Raw genomic sequence first — 17,436 nt, forward strand, 5'->3', positions numbered from 1 at the left:
TAAAAGCTGCTCTTTTTATTCATTTATCTACTTAAAAAAAAAGTTGGTGAAGGGCCGTATCATGGCATTTTTTTCACTATGCTAAATTTCAGTTTGCATGCAGTGAAATCAATGTACAAGTGACAATGCAATAAATTAGCATATAATTTACATTTGAAAAAAAAATTAGTAACAGTGTACCAACAATAATACTGAATACAAAATATATGCAGCTAATCACATGATGCTTTTCATTTCGCTTGCACTTCAGATACGTTTTGAAGCAATGTGACATTCAAACATCCAAGTTCACAGCAACGAGTACCAGTTTGATTAAGTTGTCTTTTCTTTTTCTAAATGGAGCTTCTTAATCCCACAGCAAGTAGATGAGTCAGTTCAAGCAGTTTGAATTCTGCTGTCTTTGAATGCAGCATCCACCATCCTTTCCAACAAAATCTGCTCAGCACTGTCATTCTGAAGGTGGCTACAAAACAAAACAAAACAAAACAAAAAACGTAGCAGCAGCAAAATTAGAACGTCGGTTTTAACAGCTCTGACAAGATCCTTACACACTCACTTTAATTGCTGTTCCCCTTTCACAACCCAAACGTCACCTGGGTGAAGTGATCGCTTTCGTCCGGGGGGGTGACTGTTTTGTTGGCTGCACAAGCAACAATACACAGTTGACAATGAAAATTCCCAGTGTGAGGTATAGACAGATACAAACTAAACGATAACATGACCAGCATTAAATCAACAGAAATTTTGACAAGTATATATATATATTTTTTTCCATACTGTTTGGATCCAGCCTCACTTTTCTTTTCTTATTAGCACACTGGAACGGGTTTGAATGGAAGCACCCACTTGATAGCACCAGAAGCCTGGGAAGGCCGGAAGCCTCGAAGCATAGCAGGAGGAAAGAGAGGTAAACACAGTATTTCTTGGAAATTAAAAAATAAAAAAAGTACAAGAGCAGGGCAAGCACCACTGAGTATGCTGTTTTTGTTTTGTTTTTTTTATTCATTTATGGGACAAAGGTGATGATGATGATGATGAACATGATGGGGGTAGGAGGCAGAGTGTGGAGTCTGTGAGTAGCAGAGTGAAGCCAGCTGACATAGCCTGGTAACAAAAGTGGTGTTTGCATGTATATTTAACAGGAATATCTCAATATTTGTGAAACAGGCCTGTTCACTTCCTTGTGAATGATCCCACACGTTAGCTTAGTCTAAAAGGCTGGAAGGTTGGAGAGATGCCTTCTTATTTTGTCCCATATCACATTTTTTTTTTTTTTTGGGGGGGGGGGGGGGGGGGGGGGGGTTCATTAGAACAATTTTTAAAAGTGTGTTTTTCAGTTTCAGTTTCTGATGTTCATGACCAGCTCCAAAATGCCTAGTTGGTTTTATTATGTGCCAGTGGGCATCTTTGATGAGAATGAATGGGTAGGCTACATTTAGTTCATTAGTCCCCCTTAAAGCATCAGCTTCACAAGTCAGGCAGCCTGTGATTAACCTCCCATAAAGCCAGAAGTGTTCAACAATATTGACAACCAAATCTTCAAATTAAGTCTTTGCTTGCATTGGTGGCTTCAAGCAGATACAGTACTGCTTATTTAAAGATCACAGAGCTAAATTAAACAGACATATTAGCTGTTGCAAACTGTTGCTGAACTGGTCTTCATACGACATTTATATGGAGCTGGTTTTGTACTAAAGACAAAAGCAACATTATAAACACTTACTGATTTATGTCCTAATTTACATTTAAATGGTGACTTTTAATCATCCTTTTTTTTTTTTTTTACATTAAATGTTAATTGTAAATTGGTGAGCTTTAGATGTGCTAATAGGTTGATTCATGTCACCCTAGCTAGTCAGCATTTTCCCTCCACTTTTCCTAAGGTCTTAGTCAAACAGCTGTGCACACTAGTGTGCAGACCAGTTAATGACCTCCTGCCAACCCCCATGTGTATTTTACAACTGTTTGGCAACTGATTGCTGGAGGTTGCTGGCAGTCACTAGCATAAATTGGTCGCTGCAAGGGTGCTGGACAGAAAAATTCTCTGAAATTGCTTTGGACACTGACATTTTCAGCTGTTTTTTGCATGGAAGAAGCGGACTTACCAAGCAGTAGTGAAATGGTAAGTGTAACCTAAACATATGCTTTCAAAGTAAAAGTTACACATTCCAAAATATGTAGGTTGCAGCAGTAAGACACAACTTATTCTTTAAAAGCAAATAATTAATTAAAATGTCATTAAAGCTCAAGAAATAAATGTCTGCAGATAAGTTGGCATCTTTCATGCAAACTACAGGTGACCAAGGTGGCAATCTGCTAATAACTAAAGCAATCACAGGGACCTTTGCTGAGGATCACCCTATTTGTGTTGCCAGTATTAAACTGTGACTGAGGCCTGAGCTAACGATCGTCTTGCCCAGACCTCATATATCAATCTTTTCATGTAATCATTGGTAAGAAGGCCATTTTGCAAACTGCGGGTCTATTAGTTTACCTCAAAAAGATCCTTAAAGAGAGTATGTAATGGTGACTGCACTTTGACTCAGATGAACAAAACCTATAAATCCTTTAATACTAAACTGAGTAAGATGCTAGCAAAGGTCTGGTCACTAATTTTTCATGTGGCGTAGGCACCATTTGAAAAGATGACTTTGGTGATTTTGGGTGAACTTTTACCTGACTGTTAAGAACTAAGGCACCCAGCTGGGGGAAAAAAAGATTTAAAAATCTCCAATAACCACGGTGTATTTTTTGGCCCTGGATTAACATATGTATATAATATACAAATCCTTACAGTATACAAGGGTTTAACATATGTTACAGTATGTAATATTTTCACTCAAGCAAAAAAGAAACTGAATATGAATTCAATCACATTACATTCCCTTCCATAACAATAGGCTACTATCTGGCGAAAAGATGATCAGAGGACAATATATAAGCTCTGTTTTGGATTGTACAATAAATATACAGTACACCAACAGGGATTCTCTGTTGCATTTGAGCAGTAAATTGGTATTTACATGAAAAAAGTGCACCGAAGCCAGAAGTCTGCTCTGCCAATAGCACCATCACAGTCATCCCAAAGACAGGAGTCTCCCATCCCCCCTCTTCTAATCTCCGGGGTACATCCTCTGCGAGCGATGTGTCCAGCACTTTGGATTCGTAAAAAAAAACAAACACTGAGGAAGACTAACAATGATATTAATAATTATTATTATAATAAAAGATAACATCACCAACAGTTAGTCTTCCGAGTTCCACTTCACAGAAGTGAAAATGTAAAAAACAAAAAAATAATGTTTGTGTCAGCATTATTGGCTGAGCAGTGGTTTAGATTCCACCACGACAGAGGGCAGGAGTATGGGGTATGATAAACAGGGAAATCCTCGCTTTTCTCCCGTCTTCAACATTGACAACTTTTTCATTCTTCCACTGGTTCAGAGTCGGGATGCATTTTCCAGTCTGCTGTTTTCTTCTCACCCTCTTAAGCACTGTATCCCTCCATCTTTCTTGCCTTTATGACCATCTTCTTGTCTCACTCTTGTATTCAAAGGGTCAGTGCCCCTGGCAAGTCTTGCAGCACATCTGTCTGAAGTACGCTCGACTGCAGAACTTGAACTTCAGTACCAGCGGGCAATAAGCCACTTTGTTTACATCTTTGCATTCTGTGGAGAGACAGAAAAGACCTCAGATATAAAGACAGCAAAAGAAAACATATCTTTTATTAGTCTGGCTATGTTTAAGAGGAAAACTCCTCGTCATAGGAGCTGACTAAAAAAAAGACACACACACGAGAAAGTTTTTATACCTAACATAACACAATCATCTACATATTGTCACCTTTTAAGTAAAACCACCCCTATTTCCCTAGACTATATATAAATATATCTATTACATATATCTATCTACATGGCACTGTATTAACGTATTAACTGGTTGTGCCACCCTTAGCTTAGCTGGTGTGTTTTGGATTACTATCTTGCTTGATAACCCGATTGCGCTTAAGTTTCAGGTCGTCAACTGATGGTTGGACATTCTCCTTCGGGATTTTCTGGCAGAATTCATGGTTCCATCAATTACGGCAATTCATCCAGGCCCTGAAGCAGCAAAGCAGCCCCAGACCAGTACACTACTACCACCATGTTTGACTGTGCCAAATATAACAGGACTCAAACTTTCTTCAACTTTTGTCTTGTCAGTCCACAGAATATTTTGCCAAAAGTCTTTAGAATCATCAAGATATTTTTGGCAAATGTGAAACGAGCCTTTGTGGGGGTTTTTTTTTTTTTTTATCAGCGGTGGTTTTTGGCTTGAAATTCTCCAATGGATGCCATTTTTCTCTTTCTTATTGTTGAATCATGAAGACTGACCTAGACTGAGACAAATGAGGCCTTCAGTTAGATGTTGTTCTGGATTCTTCTGTGACCTCTTGGAGTTGCTGATGCACTATTAGAGTATATTTAGGTAAGCTGGCCTGCCCTCCAAGTTTTCTCTATTTGTGGATAATGACTCTCAACATGGTTCACTGGAGTCCCAAAGCCTAAGAAATGGCTTTGTAACCCTGTCCAAACTGATAAATGTCAATGGCATGTTAGTTTCTCAGCTGTTTCCTTAGATCATGAAATGATGTGTTATTTCTAGAGATTTTTTAGAGATCTGCTTCACTTTGTCAGACAGGTTCTCTTTAAGTGATTTCTTGATTCAGCAGGACTGGCAGTAATCAGGCCTGGCGGTGGCTAGTGAAATTGAACTCAGCTTTCCAAAAAATGTGGTTAATCACAGTTAATTCATGACTTAACAAGAGGGAGCCATTACTTTTTCATATAGGGCCAGGTAGGCTATTTTCTCCTAATAGAGGAAACCATTATTTCAAAACTGCATTTTCACAAGTAATCTTTGACTAATATTAAAATGTGTTTGCTGATCTAAAACATTTAAGTGTAACAAATATATATATATATATATATACACCCAGCACGCCCCTGCGGGCGGTTTATCCTTCAAGCTCGGGTCCTCTACCAGAGGCCTGGGAGCTTGAGGGTCCTGCGCAGTATCTTAGCTGTTCCCAGGACTGCGCTCTTCTGGACAGAGATCTCCGATGTTATTCCCGGGATCTGCTGGAGCCACTCGCCTAGCTTGGGAGTCACCGCACCTAGTGCTCCGATTACCACGGGGACCACCGTTACCGTCACCCTCCACATCCTCTCGAGCTCTTCTCTGAGCCCTTGGTATTTCTCCAGCTTCTCGTGTTCCTTCTTCCTGATATTGCTGTCATTCGGAACCGCTACATCGATCACTACGGCCGTCTTCTTCTGTTTGTCTACCACCACTATGTCCGGTTGGTTAGCCACCACCATTTTGTCCGTCTGTATCTGGAAGTCCCACAGGATCTTAGCTCGGTCATTCTCCACCACCCTTGGGGGCATCTCCCATTTTGACCTCGGGACTTCTAGGTTATACTCGGCACAGATGTTCCTGTACACTATGCCGGCCACTTGGTTATGGCGTTCCATGTATGCCTTGCCTGCTAGCATCTTGCACCCTGCTGTTATGTGCTGGATTGTCTCTGGGGCATCTTTACACAGCCTGCACCTGGGGTCTTGCCTGGTGTGATAGACCCCAGCCTCTATGGATCTTGTACTCAGAGCTTGTTCTTGTGCTGCCATGATTAGTGCCTCTGTGCTGTCTTTCAGTCCAGCTTTGTCCAGCCACTGGTAGGATTTCTGTATATCAGCCACCTCCTCTATCTGCCGGTGGTACATACCGTGCAGGGGCCTGTCCTTCCATGATGGTTCCTCGTCTCCCTCCTCTTTCTTGGGTTTCTGCTGCCTGAGGTATTCACTGAGCACTCGGTCAGTTGGGGCCATCTTCCCAATGTATTCTTGGATGTTCCTTGTCTCATCCTGGACTGTGGTGCTGACACTCACCAGTCCCTTTTTCTCGGTAATCGTGGTTGTAGGTATTGCCCGTAGTGCTGCATTAACATCATCTAGCAGACCTTCTGAGGGAACTTCACGTAATCTTGGTAACCGGCTACGGGGGATCCAGGTTTCAAGCTTGGCCATGATCCTATTTTTCAGGTCAGTTCCTCTCGCACTCAACGATCCTTCTCCTATCGCACTTGGGGCTATGTACCCAATCTCGGGTGATGATATCTCCCCCCTGACCTGGCGTCCTGACTCCTCCTTGCCGTAGCATTTGTGTTGTACCTCGTCAATCTCTAGCTGTGAGAGCAGTCCCTTCTTTCGAATGTTGGAACACTGAGCTACTAGTTGTTTCACCGTCATTGTGGATGTTGGGTATCGAAGAATCCATAGGTCCCTCATCCTATTCATGTAGCCCCTTCCGCCAGGGTTACTTGCGTAGTAGCATTCCAACAATGCCCTGTTTTCGTCTCTTGCCCACCGATGCCTTCTTGTTCCAGTAGCCCACTTTTCGTCAGGGTGCCCTGGTTCCTCAACACCTGACGCGGACCTTGTTGATCCGGGCGACGTCCGAGCCGGCATGCCTTCGTATTTATCTGTCTCGCTCATGTCTGCGGTAGGCTTGCTTAGCATAGGGGGTCTAGCCTTAGGACCCTTACTGGATACAGACGCCCCAGGCAGGAATCGAACTTGCGATCCTCTGTTCCAAAGGCGTGTAGTTTAACCACTACGCTATCCAGCTGCTATATTATATATATATATATATATATATAAATAAATAATAAAAAAAACCTAGGAAATCAGGAAAGAAGCAAATACTTTTTCACAGCACTGTGCATCTTTTATATACATCTTGTTCTCATGGAACAATATTATCAATCATTTGAAGTATTTCCGAATTGAAAATCCAGTGATAGCTGACATGCTGACTCCAAATGTGTGCTACATCAAAATTCAAATGATATCTCATCAACACTAATAATATACAGTCATTTTTCTTTGCAACATTATATTTAATAGAAATAACACATATACATCTAGCTTTTGTTTTGCAGCAAAGGCAAACTTGATAAATAGGTTAAAATAGATGGTCAGAAGAGGTTGTGTATTTATTAAATACTTTCAGAATGAAGGCAAGTCATTAAACAGCGATGTAATGATAACATATGAGATATACAAACTGGACTAAACTGCTACATGAGAGCTTGTGGATCTCCCTCAGGTCTGAATAGAATAAAACTGCAACTATACTTGGATGCAGAGACTAAGACAGATCCTGGCCTCGTTCACTAACTGGGCTGGCTGCCATCCCTACTATGCACACTCACAGATACACACATACACACACAGACTGCTTGCTGGATGCCAGACAGGCAGTGCTCTAAATGCCTTATCATGATCAGAGTGTCTTCCCTTATTAGGCTTTGGCCCCTGCCTTCTCAGAGCCAAATGAAACGAGACATTGCCTCACTGCTGTCCGTAAAGGAACAATTAGCCTACAGCTAATCCCATTAGCCAGCCTGTAAACGCTGCTCACGTTTTCCATTCAGGCTAATCGAAGGCCCCTTCTCTACATATCTGAATAGCCATCCATCATGTGTAAGTGTATATGGAGGGTTGAGCTGCTTCGCTTTGACTAGGGGCCAACCTCACTGGAAAGATTAATGTTGCTGGCAAAGTGTAGAAGAGCGTGTCATCCAACTGTGTTTAGGTCATAGTAGAACAGTGAAGATGAAGATAGAGATAGTTTATAACCTTTTCAAGTGGGGCTTTGTGTAAAAGCTGAGCACCTACAGCACAATATCTATGAGCATAAAGCAATCAACCTTTGCTTATAAAGAAACTGCAGATCAGAAATTGTCTTCTCGACCGTGACGAAAACTGCGAGAAGTAAACTTTTCGCACAAGCAAGTTCTTAACTGAACTTGCTTGTGACACGATGGCATGTTTCATCATCTCACCATCACCACTGGAGATCGGGGTGGCATCGCACTTGCTCTCACACTGCTGCATGGTGGCTGGTCGGAGGGACTCTACGCAGTCATTCGATGGCTGTCCTGTGTAGGACAGACACTGTACCGTCCTCATCTGCTGGCCCAGACCACACTGTGCTGAACACTGAAACAAAGAGCACCAGACCAAAAGTCACTGTCAGCGCAACACCATATTTAGCCAGTAAATTTAACAAGTTAAATGAGGACCATCTTTTCTCTGTGACCCTGAATACTAGGCAGGGAGTCTGCGCTCCCTCATGGACCTCCACACACATAGTAATCCCGGCACATGCACACATACACTGTACGACCTGATCCAATCAAACAATCACCGGGGCACAAAGGGAGGGAGCACACAGAGCCAACCAGAGTCACCTTCCTCAATCTGAATTCATTTTCCTAAATTTGAGCAAACAGGTCAAATGAGGTTGAAAAGGTTACCTTTTGGCATTCTCTTAACTTTATACTTGTTGTGAGTCTTGTTTTCCTTTTCTTTCCCTCTGCTCATTTCTTCTTCACCCTCTGAAGGCTTTTGCAACATCTTTTTTGAAAACTGCTTGTCAAGGGATATTTTGTGCACAAGTATATTAAGGGTTTAGACTGGTTAGTAATTCTGCTCATGATCACAAAAAGAAACGTGAAGCTCTCTTCAAGCTTTTTTTCCCCACATTTAACTATTATTACATTTATTTATTTGCTTATAATAATTTGTATCAAAAATCTTATTTGCAAAAAAACAAAATAAAGAAAGACATTCCCAAACAAAAATGTGAGAAAGATAGCAAAATTTGTTGTTTTTATGCTTGCCACGTGTGCTGAGCTTGATGTCACATCCTTTGTGACACATCATATTTGTAACGCTTCAGTCACTTGTGCACCTCTCGATTTTTGTAACCTAGCACAGGTTGCAGACACCAGTGTAAGATTGTGTCAGTTTTTACTCCATTTTATTATATTCCCGTGAATTATATGCCAGCAAAAAAATAAAAATAAAAAACCCGAAATAAACACACATTTAAACAGTCTTTGCTTCAGGTTTGGATTTCTTCTCTTCCTAGCAGTATCATCTGAGTGGGGAAACCTACTGTTCAGGAGAATGCTGCAACGGCTTCCTCCGAATGAGCGAATGAGGCGGTGCAAAAAGCGATCAATGCAGAGGGTATACTGGCACCTAGAGTGGCTTGATATAGGTTTGGGCAATAGGACAGCTGTAATGGATTTCAGCCAGTTGGTCAATTTACTTTTTTTCCTAATTTTTTCTTGTTGTTATACTGAAATAAATCTTAAAATCTGCCTTGTATCTAAAGGGCAATCAAAAACATTTGACTAACAGGAACACATCTGTTTCTGCTGCAATACTGAAATTGTTTGGAGTTTTATTGCTAAAAATTATTATTATTATTGTTGAATCATGAAGACATGAATCATGAGGCATCTTGAAGTTTTTTTGTTTTATTTTGGGTTCTTTTGTGTCACTGATGTTTTAATTTTGGTAGGCTGACCACTGCTGGGAAGATTTAGCACTGTTCCAAGTTTTCTCCATTTGTGGACAATGCCTCTCACTGTGGTTCACTGGAGTCCTAAAGCCTAAAAGCCTAACAAACAGCTTTGTAACCCTTTCCAAACAAATGCATTTCAATGTCTCTGTTTTCAGCTGTTTCTTGAGATCGTGGCATGATGTGTTGTTTTCTAAGACCTTTGAGCCTAGGTTCGATTTAAGTGATTTCTTCATTCAACAGGTCTGGCAGTGATCAGGCACGGGTTCGGCTGGTGAAACTGAGCCCAACTTTCGAAAAAAAAAAAAGAAAAAAGGGGGGGATCCAATTACTTTTTCACGCAGAGCCAGGTAGATTTGCTTAGATTTTCTCTTAATAAATAAAATCACAATTTAGAAATTATTTTGTGTTTATTTGGGTTATCTTTGACTAATATAAAATTTGTTTGACGATTTAAAACATTCAAGTGTGACAAATATGCGATAAACAAAGAAATCAGGAATGTATGATGATGATGATGATGATTGCAGCATCCTTTCCAATAAAAAAAAAAAAAAAAAAAAAATCCAGCCAAGTGAAGAACGCTCTTAAGAGGCAAGCATATAAGTATCCAAGTCCTCCATGATCCACAATGAAAACACTTAATGAGAGCAAATAAAAGCCATTGAACAACTGATGTTCCAAAACATATTGCATCAATGTTACGCACTGACATGCATGACTTGTCTAATGGTGCTGGGAGACTAGTTCTCATTGAATGATTTTTTTTTTTTTTTTTTGGCAAACTTAAGATCAAATGACCCAAGAAAAAAGAGAAACTGCAGTAAAGGACTGGCAAAGTAGTCGCAAAGGACGAATCCCATTTTTTAGTGATTTCTATTAGGTTCAGGCAGGAAGCCTGAAAGATTCTCCAAGAAGTATGAGTTTTTTATTTATGAATACGGTAAATTGTCCAAATTAAAAATGGCTGCAATTCAACAAAGATTAATGTGATATTAATGTCCCACTGCTCAAACTACAGCAGAAATTCTGCACTTTAAGGCTGTACTCATAATATAACTGTAAATTTGCTTTGTTGGTGCATAAAACGTTTGCTTTGGTAAACACAAAATGCGCTCCTGCCTCTTTATATGCTAGTTGTTATAAAAAGTGAGATTGGCCTTGTGGGCAGCCGCTAATCTCCTTTGTAGAAGGAAAAAAACAGACAGAAACAAACTAGTAAAACTAATAAAAAACAAAAGGTGTAGGTGCCAGCACACTTTCGACTCTATAATGGAATTGTTCATCTGAGCTGATGCTGGAAAGGCTGAGAAAAAACACACCTGTGAGCCATAACTATGTGTGTGTGCTCATATACGAGTGTGTGAAATAAACCCAGTCACCCCCCACCTCTTTCTGTCACCTTCACAGATTCTCTCTGGCTGCCTTAGATCAGTGAGCCTGCATGTCATCCCTTCCCAATTAGAGAGTCTTTATTAGGGCCCGCTGCAAGCTATGACAGATGGCGTACGTCAGTGGTGTAACTTTAGTGGGATTTGAACTGGAGACCTTTTGGCCTGGGAGACTGGGATCTTGGTAGCTGGCAACAATCCCCCCTTTCTGGCACTTTGAGGGTCAGCTGGCCAGAGAGGGACGAGAGTAGTGGAGGCTAAGCTTGTAATTACAGCCAGAAAAACAGAATAGGTGGGGGAGAGAGTACACACACACACACACACACACACACACACACACACGCACACACACACGCACACGCACACACACGCACACTTCTACAGTGTGTCAGAAAGCGCTGTGTAAGGGCAGACTCCAGCTGTTGGTCTATGAGGTATTAACTTTGGCTCAGCATGGCAAGAAGCCTGTCCTTTGATGAACTATGTTGAGGTTAACATTTTGGTCTGCTTTGTTTATGGCTCAGACTAAATTGTAAAGGTGTGTTATCGATATTTGTGTGTGTTAACGGGCATGTGGCAGATATGAAAAGAACCCAGAAAGCTATGACTTAAACTGCCAGACTCTCAACCTTTGACTTCTGACCTGATCAGCACAGCTGAAACCATGACATCACCTTCATCAGAGCGCACAATCCTTGCACAATTGCCTTCTAAACATCAGAGCACACTGTTTAAAATTCCACTTCTACACTGAGTTACTAACAAATCCTACAAAATAACAAGCCATACTTTTTGTAGATACAACTATCTCTGACGCACGACTTTTTGGCGTCCTCTCAGCAATATGAGTCAGCTGTGTTGTAAAGTGTTGAGCAGCTTTTTCAGAGCATACTAAGTCATATCAGGGTGAGCCCAAAACTTCTATTCCTCTGTCTTCCTCAAAACCCTGTTCCTGGAAGTGACAGAGAGGCCTCGTCTGGGGTGCAGATAAACTTCAAACAGCCAAGAAGATATTACTGCTGCCGATCACATACTCCAGGCCTGTTTTAACTCTTGGAATCACAAACACAAACACAGCCTCTATGCACTCACATGCGTCACAGGCCTGATTGGAATCCCCAGTATTTCATCCAGGTGTAAATGATACAAATCATTCACCTACACATGGAGTTTTATCTATGGAAACTTTGTCTTTTAAACATGCCAGTAGGATTAACCGCCATACTGTTGTGGAAGAAGTTAGAGAGAGACAAGGTCCTACCTGTCCCCATTCACCAGGGATCCAGCGGGGAGGAGGACAGCGCCCTAAAGTGCAGCGCATTCGGACTTGAGGTTTGTTATGGATCGAGCAGCGGGCAGGCGGAAAGGTCTTGGTGAGGTCGCTGCTCTTACACAAGGCAATGCGGTGCTTAAAGCCAGGACCACATTTAGGTGTGCACTACAGAGGGAAGGAAAGGTGTTAAACACATATCTTGACAGTGCAATGAGTTACAGAAAAACACTTATTATTACTGGCCTTACCTCGGACCAATCCAGAGTGACCCACTTTGGAGGACAGGACTGGTTGTTGCAGGACTCTCTCTCGATAGGCCGATGAGTCAAACAGTGAGTGTCCTCCAGTGTCTCCTCCTCAGCGGGACCAATCTTCCTGATACAGAGGACTGTCCTCGTCCTTATCCCTCCATCGCACGTCTTCGGACACTCTGACCAGTCTCCAATAAACCATCTGGAGGATGGAGCAACCAATGCTAACAGTTTTGTTGTAAAGTGATTTCACGAGGTTATACTCACTATAAACACACATTAAATAACTTTACTATAGTCACATTGCCAAAGAGGGAGAGAAGCAAACTACTCCAAGGCATCAAACATTAATACTTTGCAGTATCAAGAGTATTAATATATATATATAGTAAAAAAAGGTAAATATGGCAACTGAGGGGCCTAGCCTGGCTTTTTTAAATTAATGTACAGACAAGACAGTGGTATCACTGGACAAAAAGAAAGAGCATAAAGTATTATAGGTTTTTTTTATAAGACTATTAAATAACCATTTTAATATTTTGAAAGCTGTCTTTTGTAATATTTGCTGTAATATCCATTCTCATCAACATAAAAGAAAATTATATACCACAAGAAATTACACACTTTTTAAAGAAGTTTAAACTTGCTGCCTGGCTGACAGGTAACTAATGCTGGGGAGTGCATTTTAGTGCTATGCCATGTCAGGATGATTAGCTTTAGAACCTGAGAAAATTAGACCCAGTCATATTCAACCCCCTCCAGACTTTAGAATTAATATCATAAAACTGCACAGACAACAGTCCTCCAAACACATCCAGCCTGTGAGATATTACATCATCTAAAGGAATGTATACAGAATTAACGACATGTTCAAACATCTGTGTTAGCTTTCATTACCGGCGCCCATAAAACCCTGGGCTATTCTAAAACAATTGTGTTTACATGGTCTCCTGTAGTCGGCCTTTCCTGACGCTGCAAAAGGAGTGTTTGCCTTCCTAACAAACACAAATGCTGCATGAGCGCTCTAACTCCACACACACACACACACACACACACACACACACACACACACACACACACACACACACACACACACACACACACACACACACACACACGAACTGCCACGGCCTTCTAGTACTAATCAAAATAAATGCGATACCACAAGTCTGCGACCACTGAATACAGATGTGAAAATAAATTACCCAAGACTGCAGTCTGAACATATGAAGACAAATTACCGCTGATACAGTAGATTTACAATACTATCAGTTTTTTTGGCTGACACCCAGCTGAAAGACACTGGCGCTCCCTCTCATATACAAATAATTGTCAGCTAGTCTGAAACTAATTAACCTGGTGCATTTAATCCCTCTTTTTCCAGACATTATTGAAGTGAGTCTGGCCATTCTTCCAGCTACAGCGAAGGGATTTACAGACATTTGGCCACCAAACACAAGTTCATATTCCACCTGTATACGTGTGTGTTACCCCTCGAGGTTTGGTAAGGATGCCAAAACAATCAAACACAGGTGGTCATTTTCAGAGCTCTTATTTCTGGCATGAAGCAGATATTGAAAATAGTTAACATATGAAGTTATAAATCACGGCTATTTTATTTTATTATTTTCTTCCAAACACATTTTACAACTAGGGCTCATTGAAGGCGAATTAATATCATGAGTCAGTCTCATTTTTATGGAGGCTTTTTCTTTTGAAAACATTAACTTAGGTTGCTATACTCTGTGTTTTCATTATTGTTTTTATATTAACAATGCATTAAATGTTAGTACATAATGCAAAAGATCCTGATCATACCAAAATGATGAACCTACAGAGAACTACCTTGTCAAAAAAGCATTATAGCATCCATCCATCCAGGATGGAACGTATTGCAGCTGCCATAGGGCGAAAGCCGGGGTACGCCCTGGACAGGTGGCCAGTCTGTTGAAGCCTAACACAGAGAGACTGACAACCATTCAAACTCACATTCATATCACCAATTAACCTAACCCTGCTAAGTGCATGTCTCTGAACAAGCTGGAGTACCCAGAGAGAACCCAAGGAGACCCATTCAGGCAACAGTGCCAACCGCCGTGCCACCACGATGCCCCTACATGTTTCAGCAAAATGTTTTGGGTTCATACCCTGTAGTGCTCCAGTTACCAACTAGTTGATCACACGAAGCATTTAGTGGGATGAGACCGAAAACAGAGCTAAAGGTAAGCAAATACATACTTAACGTTGCATTAACATCATCACAAATACAGCGATTAGCATCTATACACATTTTATGCACTCCATTTGCATTTGTTTCACATCATGACCAACATAAATTAGCAGTACGCAACTTAACAATCAATAACATTTGTATACTGGGCAGAATTTCCTTCAAGTCAGCACTAAACACAGAATGAAGAATTAGAATAAGCACCGGAGATGAGTTAACTTGAATGCTAATATGCGATCTAGCGTGGGAAAAGCCAAGGACAGAGACCAAACTGAGCACAAAAATAGCCAAGCAATGACATAATGAAGAACTCAACTTCCCAATATTTACAGTGTTTGCAGTCTTCCAATATTTCATCTTCTTTTGGCTACAGCCCACCATTGATCATCTGCCTCCATCTCACTTTTTCACTGTCCTCACTATCCTCACAACATCATCTTCTGTCCAACCAGGAAACTGCATATCCTCTCACACTACATACATACACCATCATTGTCATCTTCCTGTTTTCCTCAGCTCCATGGTCAACATCCCTTGCATTCTTAATTAACAAATTATGTAACTAATTTCAGTTATACCATTATAATTACAATTGTTATTTTTATGAATGAGTATTTATCTCTCTGCATTGTTATTAAAGCATAGTAATTCAAAGAACATATGCAATTTGACATCTTTCATTAAAGATTTTTAGAAAATAAGCAAATAGATTAATTAATTTGTTTTTGCATGCCAATTTAGTAGTTTAGGAAATATAAGAGTAAAAAATTCACACTTTGGACTTTAGCCTGGTATTCACATCTTGCTTTACATGTCTTTGTTTACAAGTTGCATCGCATAGCTGTTCCACCCAGTTCAAGATCAATAATTACTTTTCTAAACTCTCACTTCCTTATATGTGAAATATTACAATTACTAGTTTTTATGGTTTCTTTCTCTATATAAAAAACATACTGCATCAAATATACCAAGCAGCCTAGTTGGAGTAGAGCACCTAATGCTGAAACAACACTGTAAATCAAAATATTTACATTTTTTTTCCCTTTGGTTTCAAGTTTCTTTCAGGAAATTCTGTGAGGAACAACTTAGTGGAAGACTGATGGCTGGATCAGTGCAGCTGTGCAACTATCTGTTATGATGATAGGAGCTAAGCCTAAGGTCTAAGCTGTAGATTTACAATTTACCTTCTGACAGAATAAGACACAAGCAGGAGAAACAGAATTCTTCAAAAGCATTTAAAGGAGCCAGGTGAGGGAGTAAGGACATCTGTATCAGACACCTCTTGTTTCAGACTACTAACAACCTAAATATGCTGCAGGGGGTAGCGGGAGAGAACGACGTTTCTATAGTAATGCTAGAGCCGCCGCCGCTGGCCTCATGACCCAAACCCTGATAAGCAGATAAAAACAGAAGGAATTTTATTAAGTGTAACAACTTTTCTCTGAATTTTTTATCACTGTACTGTGATTCTGAGACAAAATAAGCAATTTAGAGATGTTACCTTCTACTTGGGCCCTGTAACACTCACTCTGTTCATCATTTTTCTCTCATTTCAGTCATTTGACAGATTTTACAAAAGTAATCATCTCATAAAGAGAAGAATCATGAGTGAGTATTACGTACTCTGGAGGACACGGCTCAGTATTGCAGTCTCTCTGGTTTTCTGGAGGTTTGCTGTCTGGGTCACAGTAGTTGTTCTGTACCACTGAGTTGTCGTCCAGCCTTTTACAGGCTAACTCCTGCTTCTGAGAACCTGCAGGAGAAAACACTGATCAATAGTGCAGCATGGAGCTCAGCTGATCTGGCACATTAAAATGCCTTCGCAGACACAGAAGCCTGCCAGCCGTGGTGTCGTGCACCGTGTTAAGAGAGGAGATGGGATCATTTTCATTCTGTAGTAAATCCAGACATGTAAATTCGTGATTCTTTGCAGGATATGTTGGCAAATCACTTTTACAGAGCAGAGAGCTCTTTACCTTGGCTTCTGCCAGAAAGAGTGAGGGCTACCGTATCAGTGTCACACCTCCCACTGTGTGTGCGCGCATGCTGCATGTGTTTTGTGTGTGCGTGTGCATGCGTACCAACCAGGAAGGGGTCTGTTTGGACCCTCCTGGGACATATCCCACAGCAGACTTGTCTGGCAGATGTAATGAGATATGGATGGGTGTGTGTGTGTGTGTGTGTGTGTGTGTGTGTGTGTGTGTGTGTGTGTGTGTGTGTGTGTGTGTGTGGTACAGAAAATCCACACATCTGTGCTTGAAGTGAAATACAGTTTAGAGGAATAGTAGAAAAGTTTCACTTGAAAGGCTGTCAAAAGGTGGTTTTCACTGATTTTTTTTCACTGTGGTGATATATTGAACAATACCTTATGATTAGCTGAGCTAGCACTATTGAATAGGTGTATGATTAAATAACATTTTAATGATTTAAAGCTCTGCACGGTCAGACACACACAGTAGACACAAATTAGATCATTTGGATCAACAATGCAAAGGCATGTTTATGATGCTGGAAAGCCATGGGTACTTCCCCATCTAAGGAATAGTTTTCTGGTCTGGACTTGGAAATCCTTCCTCAGAAGAACCCACATGCTTATTCAGTCATGCTTTTACAAAATATTACAAACCCTTCCAGGCCACGCTTGACAACTGGGAAGAAACACTATTTATTGTTATATGAAACCCATGGCTTTTGGACTAAAAGGTTTGGTTTAGTCATTCTTAAGGCCATAGTCAACATTTCACTGTGGTTTCTGATTCTGAATGTTTATAGGACAGGCGACTGGGAAGAGCAGCTGCATCTCTACCCCATCACTGGTAAACCAGAAGCTATGCAGAGCAGCTCATTCACATAATTTGCGCTATATTCATTACT

General features: G+C 40.8%; 1 protein-coding gene across 3 annotated transcripts in view; it reads right to left on the bottom strand.

The window, feature by feature from the left end:
* Positions 1-17,436, bottom strand: part of adamts6 (ADAM metallopeptidase with thrombospondin type 1 motif, 6) — a 77,987-nt gene continuing 60,551 nt past the window's right edge. For all 3 annotated transcript variants that reach the window (XM_085280271.1, XM_085280272.1, XM_085280273.1), the window contains 5 exons: positions 16,186-16,315; positions 12,330-12,534; positions 12,070-12,246; positions 7,889-8,045; positions 1-3,668 (listed from right to left, as the gene is read on the bottom strand). In XM_085280271.1, the coding sequence (XP_085136397.1) occupies positions 3,559-3,668; positions 7,889-8,045; positions 12,070-12,246; positions 12,330-12,534; positions 16,186-16,315 (779 nt within the window). In that variant the 3' untranslated portion in view covers positions 1-3,558. The remainder of the gene's footprint in view (positions 3,669-7,888; positions 8,046-12,069; positions 12,247-12,329; positions 12,535-16,185; positions 16,316-17,436) is intronic.

The sequence above is a fragment of the Mchenga conophoros genome, linkage group LG7, assembly GCF_057382185.1.
Source record: "Mchenga conophoros isolate Kocher_MC1m ecotype Shallow Benthic linkage group LG7, M_conophoros_male_GT1.1, whole genome shotgun sequence".
Taxonomy (NCBI): domain Eukaryota; kingdom Metazoa; phylum Chordata; class Actinopteri; order Cichliformes; family Cichlidae; genus Mchenga; species Mchenga conophoros.